The sequence below is a fragment of the Cheilinus undulatus genome, linkage group 21, assembly GCF_018320785.1.
Source record: "Cheilinus undulatus linkage group 21, ASM1832078v1, whole genome shotgun sequence".
NCBI lineage: Eukaryota > Metazoa > Chordata > Actinopteri > Labriformes > Labridae > Cheilinus > Cheilinus undulatus.
Genome location: NC_054885.1, coordinates 32755181 through 32766214, shown reverse-complemented (window position 1 = coordinate 32766214; position 11034 = coordinate 32755181). Strand labels below are relative to the sequence as shown.

Below are 11034 nucleotides of genomic sequence, written 5' to 3'. Positions count from 1 at the left end.
ACAGGGAAGTTACAGGCACAGAAGGAACTTATTTTAATGTTTATCTCCCAACTAAGTGTCAGAGTGAGACCCCTGGGCATATGTGTGATGAAAACTTCATTTCTTAAAAAAGATGTCAAAATGTTTGCACAGGAGACCTGGGATTTGGTCTCTTTTATTAATAAGCACAAAAAGACTGTGACTATTAAATGATGTTGTTTTCCACCTTTTTCCTAATTGTTGTTAAAGTAAAAACTTATTTGGATTCTATAATCAATTTGCACCAGATGGAAGTGAATCGTATTGAATTGGATCTGATCGGACCAATTATTCTATATTTGAGAGGTTCACCTTTCTACCCTGTCACATCATATTGTATCTGATCACATATCATATAATATCATATCACATTATAGCCTAACGCATCATAATGTATCGTATCATTTTGTTTCGTATCGTATCAAATCGTATCACATCCTGTTGTATTGTGTTCAATAGTATTGTATCGACATGTGGTTTTGTCCACTGAGAGGACACCCTGCCCACTTTCAGAAAGACACTTTATCACTTTTTGTCTACAGGAAGGGCAGCATAGAGGACATTTTATCACACATTGTCGATTTAAAAGGCAGCCTAGAGACACTTTGTCATATGTTGCCCACTTACAGAGCACTTCAGAGACCACTTTGTAAAGCTTTGTCAACTTAGAGGGCACTTAAAAGGCAATTTGCCAAAGTTTGTGCACTTAAGAGGGCACATTCTCCACATAGAGGGCACTTTATTGTGTTTATCTACCATAAGGACATACAAGAGGGCACTTTAATGAGGATTTTTGAAGCATTATGGCATCAACGGAGGCAACCCCCAAGTCTCTATAAAATACACACATTGGCTTATAGTGTAACAAACATTACATTGGCTTCAGGGTCGATGTCACTGTTAGCAGGCTACATTCAGGGAAAAATATGAGCTGTGAGGACTGCACTTTCTTGCTCAAGGCTGTATAAACAGTATCCAGGCTCTCCTCTGTTTATCAGACCTTTTTACCCACTTTGAACATCAGGACTTGGCCCTGTACCTCCTTGGTTCCCACCTCAACTCCTTATAGACTAAGCCACTGCTGCTGCTTCTTTATTACCACCTTCATTTGTTGTTTAAAACTTTTTGTTGGATCCAAGGGTATAACCTTGAGGATTTTTACCGTCACATTCACTACCTGGCTCTTGAAACTCGACTTTTATTCGATCTGCTCTGATTTTCACCGTCACAGTCTAAGCCATTTTTGTATTACAGCCCCCTCTGTCGTCTCTTCTTTGTCATTACACCCTCGCCTCCACTGTATATGTAGAGGGTGTTGTGGTGGATTTGGTCATCATCCGTTCGTTAGGATCCACAGGCCTGATCCGTTCAGGAGGCTGTAGTGACTTTCAGGACCAGACCGGGCTCGGTATTCTGAATTTGTTCTGAGTGGTAGGTACTGAGCCTCGCGGTGTTGTTGTTTTTGTTGTTGTTGTTGTTATTGTTGTGTTGTACCGTTACTCGGAGCCATGATGGCCAGATGAAGTGACCCGCCCTGAACACAGTGACGGATCTAGAAATATTTAAATGGAACTATACGATGAAAAAAGCTTTGGATTTTTATAACCTGTATTTTTTATTATTATTGAAGCTTATAAATCAGTTACAGATAATGTTAGCGCCTCCTAGGCTCCTTATAAGCTAATGCTATCAGGATGCTACACGGTTTAGATGCGTAATGTTAGACTTTAACGACAGCACGTTATACTTGAGAGCTAGAGATATCTTTAGTACATTTATTCGGCATATTCTTTTGACATGTTATAAGCAAATATGGAAGAAAGTCAACATATATGCAGAAAAACTGCACAATCACAGATGATAAACAATATGACGTCATTTACTAGACTCCGTCCCTGTAGATGGACAGTAGATAAATGCTGATGCTTTATGCTAAGAGGCATTTTTATTGTTTATTTTTTGACTTACTTGGGCTAAGTAGGACCTTATTACTTTAAACCTCATCCTTATTTTTAAAATGAATTGTTATTATTTTTATTATTATTATTATTATATTATTATTATTTTACCAAAAATGGTAAACGAAAACGAATTTCCTGAAGGTTCTGTTTCTGCAGAAAATAGAGCATTTGATATTAAATTCAAACTTTACTACAGAAAAATTTCCATGAAAATACCAAAATAAAATTCAAAGAAAATTTGCCCTCCCTAAACAAAAACATATCCCCAAAATTTCCATGAAATACCTGAAATTTTCAAAGCAAATTCCTCCAAATTTCAAAGTAGGACCACACCTGCTCCTAAAACTTTGTGAGAAAAAGGCAAGAAAGGAAAAATAGATGCTGGAGATCTTAAGGTGTGTGATAGTGAGTTGAGGGCAAAAAAAAACAGTAAAAGCTTTGAAAGTAATTCTAAATTCTCTCCTGAAACATGCCCAGAGTCGGCGTAAAGAAGCTCAAACAGGAATTATGTGATCCAGCTCTTGGTTCTGGTTAAAAGCCTGGTATCAGAGTTTGTTCTGTCTACGATCAATAACTTTGTGGTTCAGGCTAGCAAAAAGATTGTTGCAGTAATCCAGGCATGAAGAGATGACCTTTTAAAACACTGAACATTATTGATTTCCTCTCAGCTTCATATCCGTCTACATCTCACTGTCTTCCTGTGCATCATGTCCATAATCTGTTTGTCATGTTTTCAGGCTTTCAGGCTGAGTCTTTCTGTGCTGACAGCTTGACTGAGATCAGACTCTGGCGTCACCATGAGGTCCTCGTGCACATCTGCCGCTCTGCTGTGTCTGCTGGCCGGAGCTTTGACCGCCATTCAGAGCCAAGAGACAGGTGAGAGGAGACAGATGAATAAAGTGTTTATGGCTCTAGAGAGGAAAGGAGGCTAGATAAGATGGTAGCACAACATGTGACGTGTTAGTTTTTTTCTCTTTTATTGAGATCTTCAGGGGGGTGGTGCTAAAGATGCTGCAGAATACATTTATATTTGTTTGATTATCAAGTTCTTTGTTTTGCTGTGTACATAAAGAAATCCTCTATGTTGTTTTAAAAGTGATTGTAGGATTTTTAATAAATCTAGACATTTTTTTAACTTCCCCACTCATTGATTTGATTCTTAGAAAGAATCTTCCTGTTAGCCTTCTAACCAGCTCTGCAGAATTTGAACACAACTGTAGAATTTAGAAAATTGTACTCAAATGTCAAGATTTGGACTGGAATTGATTGACAACACCACGAATTACACATGTATTTAAGCCTTTATCTTAAAAAAGTGGTCTGGTGGTTTAGTTTCTCTCTAAAGTAATGGCATCAGGCATCATCAGACTACAACAATAATAATTTAAGTGAGTAATCTTTTTTAAAATTTATGTCCTAGTTTAATTTAAACTCAATATAAATAAATAGAGTTAAGTTTTAAGCTCAATATTTAAAAGCATGAAATATGTGCATTGGAGAAACAATAATGAGAGAATATGGCATATTTTAACTTGACAGTTATACAAACCCTGAACCCAAAAAAATTGGGAAAACATGGATAAAGACAGTAAGTTACTTGCAAATCCTTGTCAAGCTGCAGTACTGTTCAGAACTTTTAGTCATGTTTGGGTCAAAATTGAGGCTGAAGTAAGGCGTAGCTGGGCCTGAGGGTGCCATAAGGCAGAAAGGAGGATTTACACAACCCCGGTGGTGCTCTGGATGTCCTTGCATAATACCAGAGGCATGGGAAAGTAATCTGTTAAAAAATCCTCACCTTTAGGGTGGTGTAAAGGAGTGGATTTGGCAAGTAAGCATCCAGACAGGTATTAGGGTTGCCATGAGCCCCTGGTTGTGCTGTGGATGTCCCAAGGGCCCTGAAAACCACCACCAGGGGTGAAAAGGCCCGGACAAAAAAGATGATGTTGAGCCTGACCTTTGCTGAGCAACACACATGTCAAAATGTGTCGAGCTTGACTCTGGCCGCCCTTAATCTCCCTCCAGACCTAGGTTGAGGCACATTGGGCCCCATGATGAATCCTTGGCAGGCTACATGCCTAAAAGGTGTGCACATGTCATATCAAATTGAATACAGCACAATGACAAGATAATTAATTCTCAAATTAATAAACTTCATGGAAAAGGACCTTCCAGATTGTTATCTGTGATGGTGTGGGGGTGTATTAGTGCCCATGGCATGGGTTACTTGCACATCTGTGAAGGCAGCATTAACACTAAGAGGTACATAAAGGGTTTTGGAGCAGCATATGCCTACTTATATACATACTTATTTCAGAGAGACAGTGCAAAGCCACATTCAGCACAAGTTACAACGGCATGGCTTCACAATAGAATAATACTCGACTGGCCTGCATACAGTCCAGACCCGTCTCCCACTGACAATGTATGGTGCATTATGAAGCACAAAATATGACAACAGGAACTCTGCACTGTTGAGCAACGCAGGATGAACATCAGACAAGAACGGGGAGAATTCCACTTTTGATACTTCAAAAATTAGTGTCTTAGATGAAAAGGGGATGTAATAGTGTCAAATGTTCTTATGACCCAACTTTTTTGGAACGACTTGCAAGTATTAAATTCAGAATGTGTGCATATCTTCAAAAATATAAATTTTACATTCTCAAACATTAGATATCCTGTCTTTCTTCTAAACTCCATTGAATATACATTAGGTTTACAAGTATTAGCAAATCACTGTGTTCTGTTTTTATTCACATTTTACACAGTCTCACAACTTTTTTAGAAATTGGATTTGTAAATCATGAAAGTACTTTCTGTTTGCAGTTAGTTAATCCAAATTCAAGTCTACACTGAAGCAGAAAATCAACAAAAAATGTTTGTAAGTCAAGAGTTCTTAGATCTAACAAACTGCAGAGATTTATTTTCCAATCTTAGAAATAGGATTGCCGTTGACTGTTGTGGCCAGACCTAAAAGTTTTGCATGGTTCCTAGACTTTATTTGCAGGCAGCCTTGTCTGTGTCAATCCAGACTTTAGTCTGTGATTCTGTCTGTACTGAGACCTTCACTGTTTCCTCAGTGTTTCTGGACAAGCAGCAGGCGAGCTTGCTGATCCGTCAGAGAAGGAATGTGGACGGCAGTCAGCCTGCAGGCCTGGAGCAGCTCTGCATGGAGAAAGTTTGCACCTACGAGCAGGCCAGGAGTGTTTTTAAGGACACGTACCGCACGGTGAGCTCCAGGATTTCCCTGTCTTCTCTCTCCTCCTCTTTACTTTTTTATTTTGTGATTGTACTTTAAATCTCAGGCCTCAACTGTGCTCTTACCCTGCTCGTTTTACTCTTGCAGGATATCTTTTGGTCTGTCTACATCGGTAAGTGCTGTGTTAAAATGATTTCCCATCTCTGCATGGCCATTATTTGCAAATTGCATCCTCTCATGGATTTTCTGAATGTGTTTAGACGGAGATCAGTGTGCAGAGAAGCCCTGCAAAAATGGAGCCTTGTGCTCTGACAGCGTTGGAGGCTATGACTGCGTCTGCAAGTCTGGTTTTTCAGGAGTCCACTGTGAAACAGGTGAGGACATTTCTGCAGATTGTGCATGATCATCAGTGTTAGTTTTCTTCTCATTTGCTGTGTGAGAACTGAAGGCTTGTCTCTTTGTTACTGTGCTGCAGACCAGACTCTGTGTCCGATGAAAAAGAACGAGGGATGCTCACAATTCTGTAAACCTGGCTACACATCCTACGAGTGCTCCTGCGCACGAGGGTGGAAGCTCAGCTCCACGGATAGGAACAAGTGCGAGCCTGCAGGTATCTCTGTCTGTATATGTGTGCTCAATTTCAAGTTCATAGAGTACTTGTACATCTCCATCTAAATACACAGAAATATAATTTCAATAAAGCTCATCAAATCTCTGCATCAAGCCATGGTAACACATGCACATATGCAGGGGAAGGCTAGATAAGGCAAACTTGTGCTGTGCTCAGTAGGTTAACCACATTATTATTATTTTCCAATTATTGATATTATTGCAGTGACTTTGCCAAATAATGTTCACCAAAGTTAAAATTCAGATGAAAGAAAAAAACGTGAATTAGCCCCGGGAAGCAAATGTTCTATGTTAATTTTAATTTGTGTATGCCTGAATGCCCCAAAGCAGAAATGTCAGAATTACGTAGTAGGCAGAGCAGAATATCAACCCACATCAGCTTTAATCTCACAAACATGAACACACTAAATGTCGTTTAATGTGTGCGGCCTCACTTCTCATATTTAAACATAAGGGTACGTTAAGGGTTAAAAAAGGAAATAATATGATTGTGGATTTGATTAACTTGGACTTATTTCTGTGAGTGACAAATTAGAAATGTATATTTCTGTTTCAAATGGATTTGCAAACAGCTATGCTCATACTGCCACCTGCTGCATAGAACTATGTTCATGTGCAGGTGTTCTCAGGTAAAATGGTGTTAATGTGAGAGCAGAGCAGCAGGGTGGAGGGAAACGGAGCAAACATGCCAGGGCTAAAAAAAAAAGAAAAAAAAAGTGACGGAAGCCCATTTCTGCCTAATGAAAAAGAAAAATATGAAAATGAGGCAATTATTTTAAAAAATTGAAATCTTGAGTGAAAATTATGAGGAAAAAAAGTCAAAATAGTGAGATACCGTAAGATGGAAAGTCCCAATTATGAATAGATAGTCCAAATAAGGGGTTTGAAAAAAAGCTCTGAATTATGAGATAAAGGTCAAAATTATGAGATAAGATATTCAGCATTATGAGATAAATTGTTTAAAATTATGCAATAAAAGTCACAATTATGAGCCAGAAAGTAGAGCTTGAGAGATAAGTCAGAATTATGAGATAAAAAGTCAAAATAATTAGTTAAAGAATCCTGATTTTGACATAAATACAGTTTATGAATCAAAATTTGCCTCTTAATTATGGCTTACTATCTCATAATTTCACCTTTAAACTTTGGCTTTTTATCTCAAAATTATAACTTTCTATGTCGTAATTTCACTTTTTATAGCTTAATATGACTAATTACATTTTTTTTTACTTTATATCTAATAGTTCAGACTTTTTATCTAAGAAAAATAACTTGCTATCATTGTTAATTTTGGCAGCTATTTTTAATTCAAGTATTAGTTTTTGTCTTTAAATGAAATGCATTTCAGTTTTAGTCACATTTTATTTATTTCTATCCTTTTCAGTTTGAGTCTACTTTTAGTCAATGAAAATGCAAAGCATTTTAGTCTAGTTTTAGTCCATAAAAAGTCCTCACATTTTAGTCTTTACTTTAAGTCCAAGCATTTATTCTCTTGCCTAAATCTGGTACCAAATCGTGGTAGTGTGTTCTATGCACCCTGCTAAACCTGGGGTCCCTACAGCTGAGAGGCAGAATAGCTATAGATGCACTGTTTTTTGGCAGATTTACCCACAGTGGAGAAATATCACGGATTTTGAATGTCCGATGAAAACTACATGACATTTTAGTCTAGTTTTAGTCATCCTGACAAAAACTAAACTTACTTTTTGTCAGTTTTAATCATCAGAGTTCTATTTTTGTTAGTCTTAGTCAAATTTTTGTCATGGACAAAAAGGCTGTCGATGAACATTTTTAGTCATAGTTTTAGTCGACAAATTAACACTGCTTGCTATAAAAATAAAACAGATTTTGATCTTGTTATTTTTAACTTGTGTTATTATGAAGACTTGTTTCTCATAATTTTGACTTGGTTTCACATAATTCCACGTTTTAACTCATATTTTGACTATCTTATTATTTAGAGTTTTTATCTGATAATTAAATCTTCTTATTGCAATTGCAAGTTTTGCATCATAATATGACAAATTTGATCATAATTTTGAGTTAAAATCTCATACCTTGAAGTGTTTAATCTCATAATTTTTACTTTGTATAAAAAAATACAGCTTATTATACCAAAACCTTTTCATCTTATCATATTTCATTCATATTTTCATCTCATGATATTACTAATTTGATAATGGTTTTGACCTTTAATCTCATAATTACAATTTTTTAAAATCTAATTATTCAGGCTTTTAATCTAATACTCTTTTGTGTGTTTTTTTAAAATCTCCTAATTAAATCATACTTTCTTATAGTTTCACCTTTCAACTTATTGTTTTGACTTCTCAGCTTGAATTCAGAATTTTTCATCCAAGAATAACTTAATATATCAATGCAATGTTTTGTATCATAATATGACTAATTTTATTAGAATTTTGATGCTTAATTTCATGATGTTAATTTTTTTTATCTAATTATTTAGATTTCTAACTCATACCTTTGACTTTATCTCTCATAATTATGACTTACTGTCTAATAATTTAACTCTGAAATTCTGAGTATTTATGACATAATTTCGATTTACATCCATCCATTTCCTACACTGTCTATCCCGTTAGGGGTCATGGGGGACTGGAGCCTACCCCAGCTGTCATTGGCGGAGGTGGAGGCAGGATACACTTAAGAATGGTCACCAGTCCATCACAGGGCTGCATAATTTAAAATTTGATCTCAAAATTAGAATTTTCTCTCTAATAATTTAACTGTTAATCTCATAATATGACGACAATCTGATAATTTTGACTTTTTGTCTTGTTTTTGAGACTTTTTATCTCATTATTTCTTATAACTTTCTCATAATTTGGACATTCTTTCTGATAATTTAAACTTTTTAATCTCATATTTATAACTTTATCTTTTTCTTACTTTATGCCTGTATAGTTGACCTACTATCTCATTATTTCGACTTATCTTTTTCTTTTAATAATTGCCTGCCTTTCATATTTATGTCTTTTTTAAGTGTCTTAAATGTCAGTATCAGTTAGACTTAAACAAAATAGATAAATCTAATGAGAGACTGTAACGGCGCCTCACTTTGTCCCCTCAGTGAGAACCCCGTGTGGTAAGGTGGGCAGTCTGAGTCGCTGGAACGCCAGACAGGACAAAAACGTCCGCAGCAACTTTGACACGGTCACCTGTGGCTCTACTGAGTGTCCCTGGCAGGTGTGCACCCACACTCACACCATGTCTCATTAATATTATCTCTTTTCTTTTTTACCTAAAGTCATGCTAGGGTTATTCAGGGTTTTATTATGATGGGGTTCATCATGTTTTTATTTCCAGGCTCTCCTGAAGAGTTCAGAGTCGGCTGGTTTCTGTAGTGGAGTCATTCTGAAGGAGAACCTGGTCTTGACTTCGGCTCAATGTGCGAACAAATACAGTTCCTTCCAGGTGGCTGTCGGTGAGTCCAAAAACCCCTACATTGTTCCTTTGAAACCCCTAAAAGGAATTTCTAAATTGTTCAGAATCTAACTAAATGAATAGTGATGCCGTGGTGCCTTTCCAACAAGAGGTCTGGTTTGGTTTGGTACAGTTTGGCATAGTTTGGTACCGTACAGCATGTGCTTGGCTCAGCTCAATATTAAGAACCAGCCTTTTGGGTCTCCAACAATTCCTCATTCAGTACCCTCGACAGCAACAATGAAACAGAAGAAACTGGCTCTCAGGCTGGAGTTGGCTCCTGCTGTTGGCACAAACATGGTGCAAACTGCATTAATCTAATTTTTGCAAATTTACTAAAAGGAAAAAACTGAAATATCACATTAAAATAAGTATTTACACCTTTTATTTAGTCCTTAGTTGAAGCACCTTTGGCAGCAATTACATCATTGAGCCTTTGAATATGATGTGACAAGCTTTGCACAGCTGGATTGGGGGATTTTCTACCGTTCTTCTTTGTAGATCCTTCTAGTCTCAGCCACATATGGATATCAGTATTTGCAGTGGAACATCCTAATCCTGAATGTCTTGTCTCACCTGAACTTCTGCAGGCAAGCGCAGCACGAGCTATGAAAATGGAGAGCAGACGCTGTACGTTCACCTGATTCACGTCCACCCACGTTACGTGGAAGGTCGCCCTGAAAACGACCTTGCTGTGATCGAGCTCCGCGACCGCATCCAGTTCAAGAACGAGGTAGTTGCGGCGTGCCTGCCAGAGAGAGACTTTGCTGAAAGCATCCTGATGGGAGGAGAATACCTGGGTGCGGTCACCGGCTGGAAAGAACCCAAGGACGGGTCAGCTTTCCAAGCCTCGCTCACCTTAAACCAACTGGAGTACCAGCCCCTCCCTCAGTGTCTGGAGACTCACCCCAAACTAATAACCAACAAAATGGGCTGCACCTCTCCCCAGACTAACGCCGACTGCGGTGTGAGCTCTGGCAGCCCCGTGCTCACCCTGTACAGGGACGTGTTCTTCCTCACCGGGGTGGTCAGCCAGCCAGCGGGGGCCGACTGCAGCAGAGGCTACATCTTCCAGAAAGTGTCTCGCCATCTGGGCTGGCTGCAGCCGCTAATGGGCACACGTTAGGAGGGGAAGTCACGATTTAACATGACGTTATGGAAGATAATGCAGGGGTGAATATACTAATACAGGGAAGATGAACATTTTCATTGTGCACTTTTATTTTAGTGTTGTCTTCATGCTACCCTATCAACCATATACTCTCAGTCCAAGTGGACTTCTGCTTTCATCCACAAGGTGGCTCTCTTTTAACATCAACAAACAGGCTCATACTGTATGTATCTACAACCACAGAGGAAGAGTCAGTAATAGAGGCAGTGAATTTTTCAGCATGTGTTTAGTGATGTGGACATGCCTTTTAATTACCCTGAAGTGATGCTATTTTAAGTGACTACTGTACTGTTAGACATGCACCTTGTACCGCTCCAGTGTATCACTACTCTATGAATGTAATAAAACCCAAACCCTCACGTTTCGCTGTGCTGTCTTTGTCCCAGGATAAATAAGACTGTAGGCTTTCAGGGAAATAAAAAGGGGTCTATTATTACACAGTATTTACACAGTTAGGAAAAACTATAACAAAGCTTGGAAAACAGAATTTCTGGTTGATTTTCTACTGACACAGAATTATAGAGATAATCAGACCAAAAAAATTACAGAATACTTCTGAGGAGGTCAATGAAAGCATCTCTAACTTGAGGTAGCAGTTAGGTCTACCATAT

The 11034-nt window shown here is 38.0% G+C and overlaps 1 protein-coding gene across 1 annotated transcript; it reads left to right on the top strand.

Annotated features, from left to right (window-relative positions):
• Positions 1-1311: 1311 nt before the first annotated feature.
• proza (protein Z, vitamin K-dependent plasma glycoprotein a) lies at positions 1312-10782 on the top strand. Its single transcript, XM_041816853.1, has 9 exons — positions 1312-1449; positions 2717-2855; positions 5060-5208; positions 5326-5350; positions 5439-5552; positions 5654-5788; positions 8900-9015; positions 9136-9253; positions 9843-10782. Exons 2-9 carry the CDS (start codon positions 2777-2779, stop codon positions 10376-10378), a joined length of 1272 nt encoding a protein of 423 aa, XP_041672787.1. The 5' UTR covers positions 1312-1449; positions 2717-2776; the 3' UTR covers positions 10379-10782.
• The last annotated feature ends 252 nt before the right edge of the window (positions 10783-11034 follow it).